The sequence below is a fragment of the Botryllus schlosseri genome, chromosome 8, assembly GCF_051294905.1.
Source record: "Botryllus schlosseri isolate E-star chromosome 8, Bs_hap1, whole genome shotgun sequence".
NCBI lineage: Eukaryota > Metazoa > Chordata > Ascidiacea > Stolidobranchia > Styelidae > Botryllus > Botryllus schlosseri.
Genome location: NC_137243.1, coordinates 4,784,489 through 4,805,355, shown reverse-complemented (window position 1 = coordinate 4,805,355; position 20,867 = coordinate 4,784,489). Strand labels below are relative to the sequence as shown.

General features: G+C 39.9%; 1 protein-coding gene across 1 annotated transcript in view; it reads left to right on the top strand.

Annotated features, from left to right (window-relative positions):
• The window catches only part of LOC145444447 (RAS guanyl-releasing protein 2-A-like), a 40,299-nt gene continuing 19,432 nt past the window's right edge, over window positions 1-20,867 (top strand). Inside the window, exons 1-9 of the mRNA XM_080322432.1 lie at window positions 1-724; window positions 1,927-2,030; window positions 2,982-3,298; window positions 5,435-5,537; window positions 6,484-6,540; window positions 7,656-7,784; window positions 10,283-10,445; window positions 11,571-11,744; window positions 12,919-13,035. Coding sequence (XP_080178558.1) covers window positions 593-724; window positions 1,927-2,030; window positions 2,982-3,298; window positions 5,435-5,537; window positions 6,484-6,540; window positions 7,656-7,784; window positions 10,283-10,445; window positions 11,571-11,744; window positions 12,919-13,035 — 1,296 coding nt within the window. The 5' untranslated portion in view covers window positions 1-592. The remainder of the gene's footprint in view (window positions 725-1,926; window positions 2,031-2,981; window positions 3,299-5,434; window positions 5,538-6,483; window positions 6,541-7,655; window positions 7,785-10,282; window positions 10,446-11,570; window positions 11,745-12,918; window positions 13,036-20,867) is intronic.

The following is a 20,867-nucleotide window of genomic DNA, read 5'->3' as shown; positions in this document are numbered from 1 at the left end:
ACCTCCTACTGTTAGAAATATTCGGCGAGCTGGTTACGTAGCGACGGTACGCAGGCTAGCTATTATCATAACAGGCTTTGATGTTTCCCGAAACGTTATCGTTGAACTTCATTGCCGCGATGTTGCTTACAGATATTTATCGATCGGCCCCACAAGTACCATGTAGAATGTACAGGATGGTATGCGAAAGTACTGTGTTATTGTGGGCGAAATATCCGCGATCAGTTGTGCAGAGATAAATGCGGATGTTAGCGACAGTGCGTTGTGACATTTGGGACGTACTGTGTGGTTAAGCGTTTTGTATACTGGATACTGGATTTATTAGAAATTTGCTGGTGACACACCTACATATCCTTGAATATGTATAAATAGCATTGCAAATATTATGATATTATCATTCGTAAGATCGTGAGCGACGCGTCGTTCCCAACCCCGAAATAAAAGGCTTAGGCGCGCATCGATAGTTCGATACCGACGCTAAGATTTTGTGATCCGGTGATTTCACGGTGATCATATTTAGATCCGTTTACCCTTAGGCGTGAAATGATGTATTTTTCGTGAATCACCAAGAATATCGAGGCATTTGTTAGCGATGGGCCAGAGTCATAATTGCCTGCATGGTGAGTGGCGTCGAAACGATAGACAGGGCAGGGTTATGAGCAGAAGAAACAGCTGTCCACAGAGGAGGGTAGTGCCTCGATTGCGGAACGCCTTTTCCACGTCGGTGAGTGAACCGTTTTCAACGCAAAGCCGGCTTATGGTCTATGGATATGATGTCATGTAGTAAGAAACTGCTGATGTGTCGGAGAAACCCATGGTATAATACGAAATCTGGGGACTTTTACATGAAATGCTAAGTCAAGCTGTACCGTTATATTCCAGAATTACTCAGTGCTGTCTACCTTACTATTTCTGTCAATGTCATTCGGACTAATTCCTATTTATCAAATTGTATGAATTATAAACACATTTATTCGTGACTGAGGTCATTTCAGTACGTGTTACAATGAGTATGCCCGAGGCAGACTTGGAGAACCAGCTGCCTAATTAGAATAATTACAGCGAAATGCCGGTAATCTAATTCTAATCCAGTTCGTTAATTTTTTTTGCGCTAATTCTAATTCTAACATAATTTAGAAAAGCTTAACATTTCTAGTTGTCCAAGTCTGGCCCGAGGACTTGTTCGGTTCTATGCATATCGCGGAAGTGAGGGGAGGGGGTCAACGGGCCAATATTGATTATTCTGATGTTGCATAATAACATATCCGCATTTCGGCATCATCCCAGTTAGAAATTCAGATGCGAAACACCGGCTAATATGAGTTCGTGATATCATTTTTTCTCTTCGATCGCTATGAATTTGCTATCAAACCTTAGTAGCTGCAACCTGTAACCTACGGGACAATTGAATAGTATCTTCATATTGAATTGAACCCGAATATTGTCGGCCGACACTCGTCAGGGGTAATCGTCAGCAATCAGCAAAGAATTGGAAAGAACATATATAAACAATCGTATCACAAAATATGACGTCACCGACATTAAATTTCGAACAATCGAGGCGTTAGACAGCGCACGGCATATCACAAGAAGCCGTTTACTTCCACATTAGTAGGAAGGAAATAACGACACTATTCTCCCGCCCGTTTTTCGCAAAATTCGGTCCGTCGCACCGTGGTTTTGAGTCGCAAATAGTATCAGTTCAGGGTTTGTCATCCTGGGAATTTGTAGCTGGTAAACCACCATGCAAATTCGTACTTCGGGTGCCGTATGTCTCACAAAATTCCAGTCCCTGATTGCAAATATGTGCGTTACGTCACTGGTATCCGCGAGCATCTATTGAAAGCATCGTGCACTGTCAATATTACTAGTTGATTGTAGCAGTGTATCCACACCAGGGTAATAATGACGGGATCAATATTTCAGACGCCCGCGGAAGAACCTTATGGCGGAATAACCGAAAGGAGGTCGTCCGTTCCTTGTTTTATTGAAGACCAGGCAGCCTGTGCGAGATCGCTGGAAAGTGTTCGGTAAGTGGCGTGTCCTGAATATATGTACAATGTACATATAGGATAGGCGGAATCCTGTATTGCTAATTATTGCAAAGCGTTTGGCCTTTGAATTGAAAATGTGGAGATGATCGTTTTGTTGACACGAATTCAACGAACTCTACAAGGTGCCGGTATTTGTTGGATCAACGAAAAATTGTCATCCTATGTACCTATAAGTGGCGGTGTTGCCGGCCATATATGCTTTACATAAAAACTATCCAGCAGCTCATATAGACTTGGCGGGTAGACATGTACAAACTACCGATTTAGTTAGTTGGCGGTAAACTAACTAACGGTTGAGTAGTTTTAGTTCTAGTTTCGGATTTTGAAAATTGTCTACCGTAGTCCTAGTTGTAGTTGCGGATTTTGAAAAGCGAGTAGTTCTAGTTCTTGTTGCGGATTTTCGAAAGTGATTAGTTCTAGTTCAAGTTTCGGATTTTGAAATGAGTAGTTCTAGTTCTAGTTCTAGTTCTAGTTTCGGATTTTGAAAATAAAGTAAGTTCTAGTTCTAGTTTCGCATTTTGAAAACCCACTAGTTTGTACAAGTCAGGTGTCAGGCCTCGTGGAAAGTTTTGCGAAAGAATTAGCACAGCTGACAATATTGTAGATGCTTGTTATTGATAGAAACACTCATAAAATGTTTATGAGTTAGCCGGTTTTCAGCCTGCTTGTGAAATTGAGTTCTAGCATTCACGTAGTGATGTAGGTCGGGCCGCTGCGGTATAATTAAAATCATCGGGGCCTTGTGAAGTCACTACTTCCAGGTTTTATCCACAGAGTATTGTAGCATTTACTATAAATCGTGGTAAACTCATGGTTTTCGAGTAAAAATAGATATGCGATTACTATGCTCGACTTCTCGCACCGATTCTGTGTAATAAACGAACTATGTGTTTGTGAAATTATAATATAAATTGGATATTCCAACAGTACGAAGCGAAGAGGCAGCTTTCTCCTCGACTCAAAACGCAGCCTCCGACGGTTTTGGTCGACGCGTTCCTTCCACCAACACAAGCCCAAACAAAGCACCCATCCCGGCAGTCCGGATTTAAACGCCGCGCGAAGAAATTCCACGATCTCCATGGCTCATCAGAGGTTACGAACAGGCGCCTCCCCTTCCCCGAGAAGGGCGGCCGATGGGAAATACCTGAACGGCGAATCGACGCCTCAGCATAATGTGCAGGATAACGAGAATTACCAACCCGCGTCCGTGGAGTCGTTAGCGCGAAGATGCGCTACTAGTTTTGGTAAGTGGGTATGTCTGCTGAATGCTAGAAATCTTTACTTTTACCTATCCCTTGAACGTTTGTGAATTATTCAGTTGGACCTAACCCGTGATTCGTTGTGTGACACAAATTTTGTAGCTTTTCCGAACTAGATCAGAATCAGAATTATAGCTAAAGTTTTTCCTAAATATATTAGAATTAGAATTACTGAATTCAGACTCGTTTCAGGTCGAATTAGAGTTCACATCGCAATTCACAAATCTGTGCGCCAAGCTAGGCTCGTTTCCTGCTATACGATTATCCTGTAACATTTTCAGGAAAACCAAAAATTAGTAGACTTAAATTAATTGATTAAATTACTACGGTAGATGACCGCAACTTCGCTCTAATAAGTCCGATTGAACAGCTAGAATTATCTGCTCGTCCAAGTCCAGTTCCCGTGTTCATTGCAGTGTAACGCAAAAGCAAACGTCGATCCAGATGTACGCGTACACTAGTGATATCGATAAGTGACATTCACATCATATAGAAACTATCGACTATATTACTCTTTTCAAGTGGGGTGGGGATGTTATGAGTGACCCTTATCCAAGACTTCAAGATATTGCCGAGTGTTGAATTAATATGGACAGTTGAACGCTCCTTAATGAGGTGAATGTGTGACATTTCAAGTCTTTAATTTCAGTTGAAATTATGATGACATATGAGCTTGTGTAAGCCTAACCTATTAGAGATATTTATTCGCTGTAATGGTATTTCATTACCCAGTGTACAGTACCGGCCGACATGCGAATAATATAATCGGCGAACAATGAATGTAATAACATCCAAGATCAATATAAAATTGTATAAAATTCATATTGGAGTAAACCCGAATATTGTCAGGGGTAATCGTCAGCGACTAGTAGGGAATTGGAAAATAACATTGTACATCAACAATCCATCCTCTACTCATTATCCGTTACCCCTGATAAGTGTCATTCGGGTTTATTTCAATATAAATATACGATTCAATTGTATAGTGAAGTTCTGCACCTCCAACAGACTCTTAGAATAATCGATAATAATCGATCGAAAATATTTATGCGTTAGGGAATTCATGTTCATGATCGAATTCAAACAGTACCAGCACCGTTGCGATATCACATTCACACCGCTACGAACAGACATGGACTACTAGATGATTCTAGTGATCTAATTAGTTTATTACAGCAAAATCCCGGTAATCTAATTCTGATATAATTTGCGAAATGTTTCTTAGCTCTAATTGTAATTCGAATCTAATTTGTGAAATGTTTCTATGCTCCAATTTTAATCCTAATACAATTTTAATTTCAATTGTAACCTACTTTCTGGTTTTCCTGGCAGTGTTACCGGAGAGTAGTATAGTGTAGAACCGGCCCAGTTAGCTGCACAGACGTTTGCATTCTCGTTCTTATTAGTAGTTCATCCGTGGAAAGTTGCATTTATTTTTCACAAATGTTGCATTTATTCTTTCAAAACAGTTGCACTAAAAGATCCAATTTTGGTCGGTTGACTAAAAAAAAGGTCAACTTTCCGGCTCGTCTCCCGAAATACCCGTTACAGCGTCACTTCAGCGCCGATTTACGGTGTTTCAGTCGAATTTGGCCGTGTATTTCACCGAAATTCTCGGAAAACAGTGACATAGTCAAGTGATCTATTTGCATATACCGCCAAATATTTCCAGTAAAAAGTAGGTTGCATGAAAAATCGAAAAAAGTTTCATGGAAAATCAAAAAAGTTGCGAGAAGCTGCATGGAAAAAATGGACAAAATTTGCAAAAAGTTGCGCCATAAGATTCCTTCAAACAGCTCAAAACAGCATTCTGCATAACTTCCGAGCTGCCGGAAGCTGTAAAAAAGTTGCAAAAGTTGCAAAAACTTGCCCTACTTATTAGTTTTCGCGAATTCAGTTATCCTAATTGTAATCGAATTCGGAAAATCTTGTGAAGCTATAATTCTTATTCTAGTCAAATTTAGAAAATATCAAAGTGGTCCCAAGACTGATTACGAAGTCGGAAAGTTGTATGCTCGAAATTAATATTCATTATGACAGGTCGCATATGTCGCTGCAGTGTACCTATTGACCGGCACCGATTTCTCGCCATTGCATCATTCCTAATCCTATGTTTTCCAGACGAAAAGGGCGACTGCGAAGAGGAAGAATTCCCGCGCTTGCTCTTCCTGACGCACCCGTGGTTTATGACCTCGGAGCAACTCGTCGCGCTGTTCACGCAAATATATCCTTTTCAAACTTGCGCGATAAGTGTTTACTTATGCCTCGAAGTCTCGTAAACAAAATGCCTATGTTATGTTGTCGCGCGTTTCAGATGGCACGAGAGTGATGCGTGTTTCTCTTTCGGTCAAAATGAGATTATGTGGAATCTCTGTACAGCTTATGTACGAAATTTCGTGCCTGTGACGTCATATTTGGTGATGCGATTGTTAATGTATAATGTTGTTTCCAATTCTCTACTAGTTGCTGACGATTATCCCTGACGAGTGTCAGTCGAAAATATTCGGGTTCATTTCAAAATGAATATACTAATCACCTTATTTACACTATCACCGTGTTTCATTTTAAATCTTAACGTGTTTTGGATCAAAATCGTGAACTCGGACATTTTGGGACAGCTTTCAAGTGCTGCTGGCGGATTTTCCACGCCACACGAGTTGACTTAGTGTGTCCTTGACATTTTCCATTCGGTTGTTGAGGCGTTGACAATAACGGGGCATATAAAAACACAGTCCAAGATCGACTAAGACTATCGTTCAGGGTTTATATATTGTCGTTGTGAAGCCATTTCACAAATTTTGAGATGTATTTTTCAGATTTATAAAAAATCCAAGTTTTTCAAAAATCTGCATCAATTTTACGGCCGCAATATGGCCACAATTTACATCAAGTTAAATTTCTCAAGATGTCTCTCTCAATACAATTATCAATGGATGTTCTATATTTTAGCGTTCTCGAGCCGAAAACGTTCACTCGGGCCGAATTGTTGTCGAGATATTTGACGCGTTTTAATTTTTTATGAGAATCCCGAATCTTAGGCCGAATTAATGTCGAGATGTTTGGCACATTTCAATATTTTATGAGAGTCCTCTATCTTTATGTTGCGGGTGTTAAAGAATCCGTCCAGACTGCCTCGATTGTTTTACCTTGACTCCGCATTTCTGCTGTACGTTCGAAGACGAAGACACCACAGTCGAAGTCCGAACGCAGGTGCTGTACGCTATACGGTGAGTTTACTAATATACAGACCGCGTTATAAAGTTATAAAGTTTGTTTTCGCGAACCATTACACATTAATGCACGGCGCTTTACCGCAAGTTTAGACTGTTATCTTATCGGCTATGCAATACATCCCGTGGTAAACTAAATTTAACCGCTGATGCCAATGACTGGTGTTCGAGCGGGCGGGCTGATTCAGCTCATTTGCAAACCAGCGAGAGGGTGTTTTCCAGTATATTATTGTGGGCGGGGTGGTGAAAGGCTTGCGCATGCGCGCAATAACACGGTTTTTACCATTATGGAACCATTCTGAGTCAAAATTCTACAGAAGTTCGGTTTTCCATGGAATACAACTGTTTTGTGGAAATTTGATGACTGCAATGATGTTTTTGTAACGCTGTTCTGTTTGTTTTGAGGTAATCATGGTGTTTGTCGACTACTATGGTCATTAAGGGTCTTCAAAAATGACTCGTGTTCTCAAATCGTACTGGCTACCTGATAAAATTGTTAGGTTACCTAATTTAAGCCTACGCACCAAATTTGGTTCAATTCCAACCAGTAGCCGCATTGCTACAGGAGAAGAAAGTTTCTACTTACTATGTAAAAATAAATTACAAAAAATTTCAAAATTTTCTGTTCCCCCCATGAAAGTGTTAGGTTGTCTATAGAAACGATGTTCACCAAATTTGGTTCAATTCCAACCAGTGGAAGCGGAGTCATTGCCATCGAAAAATTTGGATTATGAATAAAATTGCATTTACAGTGGCCAAGTTAATTATTTATTATAGTAAATACGTAAATACTATTTTATTCAAATCCAAATTTTTCGACGGCAATAACTCCGCTTTCACTGGTTGGAATTGAACCAAATTTGGTGTGTAGGCTTAAATTAGGTAACCTAACAATTTTATCAAGTAGCCAGTACAATTTGAGAAAAAAGTCATTTTTGAATACCCCTACTGTACAGTTTATTTTGTGCGCCAGCATTTTATAGTAATGTATCATATGCGTAGCATGGTATATTATTGTTATTATGACTATAGGCGACCATTTGGGGCTCGCCGAATGCTTGCAGATACGCGTAAGGGTTCGCCATAGTAAAGGTCAATAACCACGGTTACAGATACTGGATGAAAGAGTTCCCTCAAGTCTTCGACCTCAACTCGGCGCTGGTGGAAGCCGTCAATAAACTTCAAACGCAAGCCGCCGCGGATAGCCGAGTGGACGCGACTCTCATCGATTTGTCCAACAGGTGATGCGATAATTTCGAGCAATCTCCACGCGCCCGGGCCGCAAAGAAAATAAACCGCGCCCGCCGCGGATCACTTACGAGGCTTTTTGTGACGCGGTCCTGTAGCGCGAAAGCGTCGCTAATGCGGAATAATTGGGAAATTCCTATCGCGCAACTGGCGCGAGGTCATAAACAAAGTGCAGTGTCAGTGAATGTGTCCGTTGGTATGCATTAGAGGCGACTATGCCTCCACGACTATGGCATTTTGATCACTATGTTGCTACTGGATACCAGACTCGAACAACTAGATAATTCAAGTTGTCTAATTAAATGGTGGTGATCTAATTCGGATTTAATTCGTGAAATGTTTCTATACTTTAATTTTAATTCAAATCTAATTTCTTGTTTCCTGTAAATGGTACAGGGTAGCTGTATAGTGCGAAACGAGACAAGCTTTCTGTACAGACGTTTGCCTTTCTCGTGCTTATTAGAATGAGTGTGATTTGATATGAACTGAACCATGGCCGTGGCCACGTTTTCGCGAATTCAATAATTCTAATTCTAATCAAATTCGGAAAAAATGTATAGCTGTAATTCCAATATAGTCTAATTTGGAAAAGAACTTCAACTATACTTCTAATTCTAGTCTAATTTGGAAAAAAAACTAGGTATAATTCTAATTCTAATCTAATTCGGAAAGAATGTGTAGCTATAATTCCAATTCTGGTCTGATTTCGAAAAAAAACTAGTTATAATTACAATGTTAATCTAATTTGAAAAAAAACTTAAACTGTAGTACTAATTATAGTCTAATTTGGGAAAAAAGTAGTTATAATTCTAATTCCAATATAATACGTAAAAGCTGAAAGTTTTGTTGCTATCCAGCTCTGAGTAGACTACCGAAGGCACCGAACTTCAGTGTGCAATTAAATAATATTTTCATATTGAAATAAGCCCGAATATCTTCGGTTGACACTTCGGAAAGGACATTGTATATCCCTGAGACCCTGACGAGTGACAGCCGAAAATATTCGGGTATATTTCAATATGAATATACCATTCAATTGTATATTGAAGTTATGTGGCCTCGGGCATTGTATATCAACAATCGTATCACTAAATATAACGCCACCGGCATGAAATTTCGAATTAATCAAGAGATCGATTAAGCTCAATGTACTATTTTTAGATAGAGAGACTATTTTTAGATAAATATTCTGGTTTATTACATACGACTATATTATTGCATATTGAATTTTTGTGCCTACCAAGAGTATGTTGGAAAGGACATTGTATATCAGCAATAGTATCACCAAAACGTGATGCCACTGTCTGTAGGTCTCGATCGCGGTTTTACCATTGACGGTTTATGCTCCAACGAGCCCATCAATGAGGATGGTTCCCTATCCTTATGTTTACATTAGAATATCTATTTTCGATTGCTAGCCTCGCAAGTCCACAGCAATCGAAACCCCTTTGTTTCGCATCGACACCATACCATGCAACCAGATTGCACAAAGACTCGATTTGCATATAAACGATATGCTACTCAACCGCTTATCTGGAGTGTTACGGTATAGAATCAGTTTTGGTGCTTGGCAATGCCCTGCTGACATTACACAATCCCATTTCCCGTACTATTGTCTATTGAAAGACAATATTATATACATCGTGTCTATGTGACATGTAAGCTCTTTCGTTGTGATTTATATGGATACAGTTAGCTGACTGGTCTAGTCATATAGACAATCCGTATTATACTCTTATGAACTATTGGTGTAATTCAATGCTTGTACTGTCGAATTATGGTTGCTGAGGTGTCGAATAGTTTTAGAAAAGTTTTGGTTATCGCACAAGCGTGTCTAGTCTGGTTATACGTAGTAGAAATACTGTCACGGGCATGTCGGGTTATCGTATAAATAAATGCGCAACTAAACTCGCGCTATTTTCGTTGCGTTTATAGCGAATTCCTCTAGCGTCGAGCGGTTTCAAAATAGATATGTATACTTTGCCTGGCTTGAAAAACGCGTGAGGAGAAAGTTTATTCGTGCGGCTCCCGTCTGAAACTGCGAATCGGACGATTGTGTCTTGAGGTGGTCGATAGGGCTGTTCAAAAATGACTTTTTAAAAGTTGTATTGGCTACTTGATAACACTGTAGGTTACAATTTTGGTGCAATTCCAACCTATACAGGCATTGCTATAAGAGAAAAAAGTTTTCGATTTATTTAATAAAAATAAATATAAAATTTCACTGGTTACCCCATGGAATTGTTAGTTTGTCCGAAAAAACGATGTACAACAAATCTGACTCAATTCCAACCAGTACCAGCAAAGTTGCAAATTTTTGCGTCCAGGAAAATAGTATTTACGGTGTCAAAGTCTTCAATTATATATTATAGGTATACCCTAATCTGTTAATAAAAATTTTATTCAAAACACGCGTCACAACTTGGCCGAGTGCTCTTGTCTGTACTCAGCGTACTGTGATGTAAAAATTGCGTCGTTTTCTGTATTACAGAGGAAATTACCGCTGGATGCGAACGGACCGGTTATCACAGAAACCGGCCGCGGGAACCGGCAGAAAAAGCAGGAAGGTGTCGTTGGTGTTCCATCACCTGCAGCCGGAAGAGCTGGCCATCCACATATCCTATCTGGAATTTAAATGTTTCCGGCGATTGACGGTAAGTCCAAATGCGAAGTGTTTTGGTCTTTCGTGTCATCGACTCTATAGCGTAACGAAGACTTTCATTTGCGTGCATTTGGTCCGACTTTTATCAAAATACGCCAGCCAAGGCTGTGTCGACAAAACGAGTTCGTGTACCATCTAAAAATAGTACACTACACGCTCTCTTAATCGAAATTTCATGCTGGTGACGGCATGTTTTGTGATACTATTTCCAATTCTCTAATAGTTGCTGACGATTACCCCTGACGAGTGTCAGCCGGAAATATCCGGGTTAATTTCAATATGAATATACTATTCAATTTTCGTTTTCGTGACTCGGCGAATATCTGGGGTTTTTCGAAGGTTTGCTCATTGGCATAAGAGTTCGTCGGGTCAGTAACGGTTAAAAAAATACTGGGTTAGGGTAGGGTTACTTTTTGAGGTCAGTGGTTTTGCTTTGGGTTAGTTTTCGGGCTCTAAAAGCACGTGCTCTAGCGTCCCGTGATTTCAAAACTGCATATCCCTTCCGTCAATCAACGTATCAGGCAGTCCAAGATTTGAAAGCGTGCGATAATGGGTACGGCAGATTCTCGTGTGGCTTGCCACCGCGACAGGAACTTTATTCTGGAAGTATACAAACTTCGTATCGAGCTGGACGCATTAGATTTGTCCGATGCAGACCCCTCAATAACTTGAAGGTGCCGTGTTTGACCTATTACAGAAAACAACGATGATATTGGATTGATAATTGAGAAATTCGGCTGCAATATATTGGACACACATTTTAGGAATTTAAAAGGGGTGCTTCCGAGCCCCTAACACCCCCGCCCCCTCCCCATGGATGTGCCACTGTCTTAAACTCGCATATAATAGTCGCTGTAATCACAAGAATAATACTTTAAGCTTTGCAGCAAAATCTATGAATAAGGTGCGAAATAAATGCAAAATTTTAAATTGATCAAAATTCCATATCACGTGATCAATGTGCAGCAAGAGTGGCACGAAAACATTTCGCAAATTAGTTTATAATTAGGTTACTGCCATTTCGTTCTAATTATAGTATTCTAATTATGGAAAAGTCTGACCCCAACAGCGCTGATCTGAATTCTCATTGTCAAAATCCGCACGCTTTTATCAACAGTTCGAAGACTTTCATAACTACGCCGAACGCGCCACCATAAAGGCCATCGCCCGTCTGGAGCGGTGCGTGTTTCTCTTCAACAACATCACGCTGTGGGTTCAGTGCATGGTGCTGGGCCAACACACGCCCCAAGAGCGGGCCGCCGTCATCACAAAATACATCAAAATAGCGCAGGTAAGCGTCTGCGGTCCCCTCAACTTCCATGTTATAGTTTCTTGGTTATTCGTTGCTAAATATAGGGGGATACTGTACTGTGCGCGCGTCACGCCTGTAACTAATTCGGGACGTTTTATTGTGTGTTGCTGTAGCGATTCGCTGCACCACGCCGCTGTGATAGCGTATAAATAGACGCTGAAGGGCTTCTTGGAGGAACAGAACGTCAATGTACAATCGTTGATATACAATGTTCTTTCCAATAATCTACTATTTGCTGACGATGAACCCTGGCCAGTGTAGACCTCTACTCCGCTATCCCCAGCCATGAGGTACTCGAAGTGCTAGGGTGCCGCGAACTAGTTTCCCTATCAGAGGGTGGCGCAAATTCCAAAAGGTTTAGAACCACTGGGTTAAGGGTTTGGGTTAGGGTCGATGACCCAGATGATAGTAGAAATATATTAGAAGCTTCCACCTATGATATTTGGCAAATCTCGTATCCACACGCCAAAGTTCTCTTAAATCGGCAAAAACAAATGATGCGTAGTTTGGTTACAAGTTTTATCGTAACAGTGGCAGCGTTTTGACGTGGCCTGTCGCGACCCAGTGAACATTCCATCGGTCCTGTTCCATCAGAGTTACCAGAATATTTTTAGATTTTCCAAATTAGATTCGAATTATAATTGTATATGCACAGTTTTTATAAATTATATTCTGTTTAGCATTATAGCTACACAATTTTGTACCAAATTATATTATGATTAGAATTATAGGTACACAGTTTATTTCGAATTAGACTAGAATTTGAATTGTAGCTACAGTTTTTTTCAAATTCGATCAGAATTAGAATTACTGAATTTGCGAACACTTTGATTTCACGTTAAATCTGAGTTTACTGTCAACGGCGTGTGAATGGTAAATGCCTGTACAGCAAGCTCGGCTCGTTTCTCGCTATACAGCTCCCATGTCGCTTTTTGGAAATCCCTAAATTAGATTTATATTAGAATTATAACATAGAAACATTTCACAAATTAGATTAGAATTAGATTTCCTGCATTTCGTTACAAATAGACAAATAGTCAAATTATGCAATTAGAATTATCTATGGTTGGCTGGTTGCTCAGATCCTCCTGTGACTGCCTTAGCGCGCGTGGGCGTCGGTCATTTCACCTCGCGAAATCATTCACCTTTTTAGAAACTGCGCGAGATGCGAAGCTACAACACGCTGATGTCTGTCGTGGGCGGGTTGACGCACTCGGCGATAGCCCGGTTGAAGAAGACCATGTCCGCTCTGCCGCGCGATTCCATCAAGGTGGGTGAAGTTTCGGTTTCGAAAGTACGGCGCAAAATCCGTTGCCGATCCGCATCGTCCGACCGTACTGCAATGTCCCGGTCTGGACGTAGAGAAATAGTAACTATTCACTTTTCCGTATTAGATTGGAATTCGAATTGTAGCTACAGATTTTTCCGAATTTGAACTATACTAAATTCGGAAAAACTTGAAATTTCGAATTGGAAAAATGCAGCATAAATGAAGTTCGGGTTATACCAAATAATAGTTCATTATCTTGCAATTGTTTCTGCACCGAGCTCGGCTCCTTTTACACTATACAGTTCTTCTGTATCTTTTCATAAAAGCTAGAAATTAGACAAGAATGAAAATCGGAGCGTAGCAACATTTCACAAATTACATTAGAATTAGAGTACCATCATTTCATCGTAGTGGTAGCCTATATTAATGTACACGATACCTAGCGAAGTCATGCCACTATGCTGCCATACATATTAACGCTTTAAACGTCGCAAATGGGGCAATCAAATGATATAAAAATCCCATAAAATCGATATCTTCCGTGGCTTTGCCAACAATTCCGACAAGGACTTACAAGGGAATATAAGCTTACGCCAAACGGTCCAGGCCAGACCGGACAATGCATTCGGCGACTGAGTGTTGCTATGTTGATATTGAGCAGAGTGTAAAACGGGTTTATATACTTGCTACCGACATTACCCCGTTAACAATTTACACAGCTGTAGCCAACACCCCAATCGCGCTTATACGGTTTTTATGATACAATAAACATATGAATTCAAGATTAACCCCGTACACCTGGTAGATTTTTTACATCAGACAACGATATCAATTTCATTGATTGGTTGAATATCATTCGCTGACTACATGTTGTGTATTTCGCTCTTATGTTGTGTGATTGCGGGTCAAGCTCACAGCGGAGAGTCACTAAATATTCACAAACGGAAAGCCGGATATTCCGAGCAAACGTTTGTAACAAAAAAAGCAAGTAAATTTTTTCAGATTGTCAAGGTGCATGCTCGTTTAGTGTTGATTTTTTATCTTGACAGCGCCATACATAGAGTGGCCCGCAGTTTCAATGCAATAAAATTCATCTTAAGATGTTATAATGAAGTGAAAATTGTAACATATGGAAAAGGTTCACAGTGCAGAACCTACCAAGGTTCGTTTGTGAACGTGAACCTCAAAATTTCCGAGGTTCACACACAGAACGCGAACGTGAACCTCACGTTCGCACCATCCCTATCGGGAAGTACAACATTGTTTTCGGTGGCGTATAGCTGGCATTGATTTCCTTGTGGCTGCTAATAGGTAAATATTTTAACTTTCGAGATCATTCGTGCTCTTATGACGTCATGGTTAGTAGTACACGAGGTACTTAATGTTAGACTCGAAACTTGTTAATTGACTAGGACTAGTCAGTGAGGTAGTCGGGTTTTGCCCAGACCAAATGCTAAGTAAGAGGCATTGGAAATTTAAGAACAATTTCGGAGAACAATGTCACCAAATCACCGCGAATATAATAAAAAGCAATTAAAAACTAATTTGAAACATGTTTTTAATTTTTTTAAAGCCAGGACCTCACGAATATTCAATTGTGACGTCATAAATGGATTGACATTGACAATTGAAATTATAGGGTAATGGGTAAATATAGCTCCTTTGACAATATATCTGTATTCTAATTGTTGAACCGGCTATTTTGAGGGTTCCAATCATCTCGTATCGATATACGTCGGATAAATCGGGTTGTAATTGTCCGTAGGCTCATACAACATGTTTTCGGGAAAGTATTTGCACAATTATGGCATAATTTTACAACTTGAAAACACGATTTTGTTTCTTTTAAAAATGCCATTGTTTAAAACACCGTTTGTTTTCAATGCAACCCTAATAATATCTTTCTATATTCAAATGAAAATAATAGTTGTTATGATTATTTTCGACGAAATAAAACTAAAATGTCTTTCTTTTTCCTAATTAAAATTAAAACTCCCTTGTAGCTTTGAGGGCCAGGCGATCGTACGGAGACGACTAAAAACGCCGTAATATAGTGAAATCTTGATTCGGACGGCAATTTTGACTAAACAAATGCCAACACTGATCATAATACGTGAGGCGGGTCATTCGAGAGTGGAATCAGAAAATAGACCTCTTCTTTCATTTTAATCAAGACATCAATGGTAGCAGCAAAATTTCCAAATTCCCCGCATTAACGAATATGGTACTTCTTCTTTTGTGATTTGTAAAAAGTGTCATCCGTGGATATAATTTTAATTCTAATCCAATTTGTGAAAAAAACTGTGTGCCGTGTAGCTATAATTCTAATTCTAATCTAATTTTTAAAATGTTTCTGCTCTCCGATTTTATTTCTAATCTAATTTCTGGTCTACCTGAAAATGCTACAGGAAAACTACATCGTACGATACGACCCAAATTTGCTATTTTTATTCCATACTTAGTCTATACTTATTCCATTTCCAAGTTTTCGCGAATTCATTAATTCTAATTCTAATATCTAATCTGGTGTAAAGCAGTAGATAATTCTAAGTGAAGTTACAATCGCGATCACTGCTACGCATTTTCACGCGTCGCAGCGATGTCTTAATTTATGATTCGGTGATGCATAATTTGCTTTTGTGCACTCGAGATCGATCGTATAATTGCCATATCGAAGTATAATTTTACCAATTGGGAGGAGATGTCGCTGTATGCTTGGGGATCTTAAGCCAAATGGTTAATTTGTAATCATTCTTAATGCGAATGCGTTGTTGTTCTTCGAGCACAATAACATCGGCGAAGAAGAATTAGCCTCCGTAATTGATGATGTAACAGTTGTAATAATACTTAAGCTTGACACCAGTGTTGATTACTGTGGCGTTTTAACGGTCAGTCCAATTTGAAGTGTTTAATCGGCGTTTCGAGCCCTGGTCAAGGAAGCTGATTCACTATCGCATCCCATTAATGCCGTGATGCGTACGAGACTCGTTCGCGTGACGTAGTTATTTCACCATATCTTAAACTTAAAACCTATGCCGGATTTGGACAGCTGATAAATTTTCATCTTGTCCTAATGAAATTAGACTTATTGAATTTCCAAAAACTTGGGAATTGAATTGAATACGCATTCGAAAAAATGCAATATAAATCAACTTCATATCAAATCGGAGCCCGGTCTCGTCAGCACAAGAATGATAAATCCCTGTACATGTACAGTATCTTGTCTCGTTTTGCACTATACAGTTCTGCTGTAGCATTTTCACGGAATTAGAATAAAAACTAAAGTATGGTGACATTTCATAAATTAGATTCGAATTATATTACCGGCATTTCGATCCAATCAAACAACTAGAATTATCTAATTGACCAAGACTGCGTCATATCGGTCGGGAAGTCACCAGATGCGATTCGTTCCTAGTACATGCACAGACTTTATGCACCTCGCTGTCTTTATGATAAAAATTTGTGGAATTTATCTGGAAATTTCGCAAGGGGCGCTGACTAACGTGGCCAGTTCCACGTCCTCGTGCGTATTTTTGAGGAGAGACACTGCTGCTATTATGACGACGATTGCTGATTTCACGATTGTGACGTGTACAATCGACGCGTTCCGGTGAATTTCGCGGTGCACGCCGTGTTAGATCACGTTTTGTAGTAGGCGTGCGTCGGAACAGACATGGGGTGATTACTTCACGAATGTAATCGATTGCGATTACGATTACCTTCGAATCCCGCGATTACGATTACGATTACGATTACAGCAAAATCAGGAAGTAGTCGATTACGATTACGATTACATTTCAAAAGTAATCACGATTACTCACGATTACATTTGTTTTGCTTCTTAAAACTAATTTCAGAAGAGATATTGGAATACAATATAAGGCTTGCGATGAAAAGGTCTAATGAGATAACAACTTTCTTTATAAATCCTACTTCGTTTGCTTGTTACGTCATAATGCACCCATTGCCCAATGCTATGCAAGACTATTCGTCGCACCCAACGATTTGCATTCTTGCCAGGTCCGTAACTGCCACGCCCCAAACTCCCCAATAGGACTGGGAGCGAGCTCTAAGGGGGCTCAAAAGTATTTTGTAAATCAACATAAATTATTATAGAGTATTTTCAAGAGAGGTAATTAACTTGAAAAATTTCTTTGAGCTTCGGGATTTAATGTCTCTAAATAGCTTGATTTTGAAATGCATACCTCTCCCTCTCAAGAAAAAAGCAAGCATAATTTATATGAGTAGGCATTTCGGGGGCGGTCATTACTCCGCCACGACACACCGAAAGACGTATGCAATTTCTGCCAACATGCAACTCCAACAAAGTGTGCTACCAAAGAATGACCTTTGTGCCAAAACTTTGGGTATGTGTCCATTGTCAGTACCCGCGCTCTGTGGGCGTGAAAAATAGTCCGGCCCTTCAAATCTGAGCCCCAACAATGCAAATGCCAAATGCCAAATTTTTGTATTGACTCGACTTGTACTCGAGTAATTTTGCCAGACTCGAGACTAGAGCGGCCAAGACAGACATTGCATGCAACTTCGAATAGTAAAGTTACCACATAATTTGTATTTTGTCTATGAGTCCTGATACTTGGAAATAGGGCCGTAAACTGTGAAAACTGATGAAAATCACTTTATTATGAATACGAGCCATTCTATGTCACTCGAGCAGAGTTGAAAGAAGTTGGTTGAACCGGATTGATATGAGAACTGATCTGTGAACATAACGACTTGGACTCGTACTCGAGTCAAACACTATGGCTCGGACTCGTCCCTATACTAGCTGACTTGGCCTCGGAATTGACTCGGGGGTGAATTGAAAATGACTCGACTTGACTCGAGTCAAAACTATAAAAGTGAGATTGATTTGTGACTTGGAACATTGTGACTTGGTTACAACCCTACCAATACCAACGTTGGGAGTGGGGGACGAATTGCTGTTTTGGTCCTGATTGTGCCTACAAGCGACGCTAACACGGTGCATAAGCGGGTGGCTATGGCGACAGGTATAAATTTCGAGTGAAGTATTGTGAAATAACGATTGGTGCCCGTTTCAAGTAGAGTCATATGTGAATAAGATAAAATGAACTTAAAATTCTTACACTTAATACAGATAGGCTACTGAAAGCTGCCGTTACGAGAAACAGCGAAGAACGGCTCGGTTATGATATATCTGCAGCAGGTGATTTTAACCATCGTAATGTTTTATTTGACGAGTACAAAATTTCGAATCTTTGTCCGGTGTACGTACAATACATATGTATACTACACAGATAGGCCCACTGCTCGCCAAGCATCAACGGTCAAACTGCGTTTAACTAAGCATAACCAAACATCAATACTTAAGTTACTATTTGAAACTAGGAAGAGTGGTTATTATTATCTTGCTGCGAGGTAGTAGCGTCTGGGGTGTATTGATAACCTGATATACAGCATGGCTGATACTCTTCTAACAATCACACAACAATGTACATCGAATATATATTAATACGTGTGGATTATAGATAACTAACCTACGTAGGTTAGTTATCTATATGTGGATACTTCTTACGCAAGGACGAGCAAAGCTAATACTTCTGACGTAATAATGAGCAGTGGCGTTTGAAAATCATCCGTTTGCGCTATCCATAACCTGGTATAATATCTCTTCCTTGTTCACGAATGTTCGGTTATGTCATATTCATTGTACAGATAAAAAGTAATCGTTCTTTCACAAAGAAATCGATTAGATATGTGAAGTAGTCGAGTACGATTACGATTACTTTGGATTTTTCTCGAATGTAATCGATTGCGATTACGATTACTTAAAAGTGCTGTAATCGTCGTAATCGATTACGATTACTAATCGCGATTACCCCATGTCTGCGTCGGAACGCTTGTTTTGCCTCGGTATATTAGTGCATTATAGCTACGTTTTAGCGCTGCAGTCGCCACGAATATAGAAGCTGGCCTCGCGCGCCTGGGTTTTTGTGCCGAGTTCGCGCTATATCTGCATCGCGAGTCATGATGTAAAACTATCAAACTGCCTTCCTGATTGAGGACAGATCTCATTTAGTCACTGGCTGTCATCTATTATGTCGTTTGTCCCCTAGACACTTTCACGCGTTTGTCGCCTGGCTGGTTCAAACTATTGGCTTTTAAAAATGCGCCACTAGGACTAGAACTAGAACTATTGAAAAACAGTTGTTGACGCTCGATTAACTAGCTTGGTTGTTGCCACAATATTGGTTATCACGCACTATCCGTCCTAATCCACAATTGGGTGACATGATCCACTGCAAATACGCGTGTTTATTGCGTGTACACAACACACGGCGATCAACTCTGAATTATAGCCGATAAATTGCGTCTGAGCTACGGTGACGTGTGATTTCTTGTAGTTCTTGACAACTACATAATTCTAATTGTGTAATACACTGATTAGAGCGAATTATCGGTAATCTAATTGTAGTGCAATTTGTGAAATGTATGTATACACTCTGAATTTCTGGTTTTCGTGATAATACTACATGATAACTGTATAGTGCGTATCGAGCCAAGCTTCGCGTACAGACAATTGCCATTCTCGTGTTTGTGACAATGAACAATGATTTGTGAACTGAACTTGGATTTTTCTTATAATTTTTATAATTATCAATTTAATTCAAATTTCAAGTTTTTACCGTGCAGCTATAACTGTATAATGTAATTTGGAAAATCTGATCATTTTATAGTTGTCCAATCTGATTTCTTGGCCGCCTAACTAATAATTTAATGTCCAAAACCTTCGTCAGCGAATTATTTTCAAGTCACCACAGGGTCATTTGACTTATTTCTGATATTTAACTCCAGGCTTGGCACAAGCAAGACTTCTGATTTCTCAGAACCGAACCCGCTCACCCTTATTTGTGACTGCGCGGCAATACACTAGCAATAGGGCTGTGTAGAATGTACTATTGAACCATACCGATCCTTGCATGTTCCGCGATATACCGTCATTGCAAACGTTCTCTGAAACGACAATACCGCCGATTCGTTGTTGCTGTTGACGCGGAATGTCTGCTTGAGGTGTGGCGGCTTATTTGGAGGTTTTGACATAAGCTGCATAATGGTTCCGATGTGTTTTTGAATTTGAGAGTATTGATGTTCAGTGGTACATTACCTGGCAATATGAACGTTTTGTGATTTGTTTTGCGTCACTTATGACAAAAACATATACCTTCTGCCCTTGTACGTCTCGTTGAAGATGCCACGAATCGCGTGTTGCATGAATAGTGAATACTTTCAATGATCTCGCCGTGTCTCATAATATCTCGTTAATGCCAACTGAATACAGTTTAAGCCAGGCTATCCCGAGCAATCGTCTCATCTAATTGTGCATTACTGCATTATACCTCTGTTGAGTTTGCATGGCCGCAGTCATAGAACATGTGATTGATTTCATGTTATGATAATGATGAGTAATTTTCGCAGCACTTGTTCGAAAGTTGCATTATGTAATCCGTTATGATCCTGCCTTACTGTTGGTGATCTCATATGCTGCTTACTTGCATGGCACGAGTATCATGGGGTGTGTGTGTGTGTATATGTTGTATTTTAGTTAATCATTGTGTTTCGACATCCATGTTCATGTTCAATGTTCATGTTACACCGGACTGATATTATTTATACGATTCCTGACTCATGAACTGCCGGTTTATAGCACGCCGCTCTTTCATGTAGACTTTTTGTAAGATACCATTGGTGCTGCAGCCGTGCAGCGTATCACTACATTACACGCCATTACCCACAGGAGGTGTGACAAATAATATTCGTTGGAAATAATGCATGCTTCCGTTCCGTGC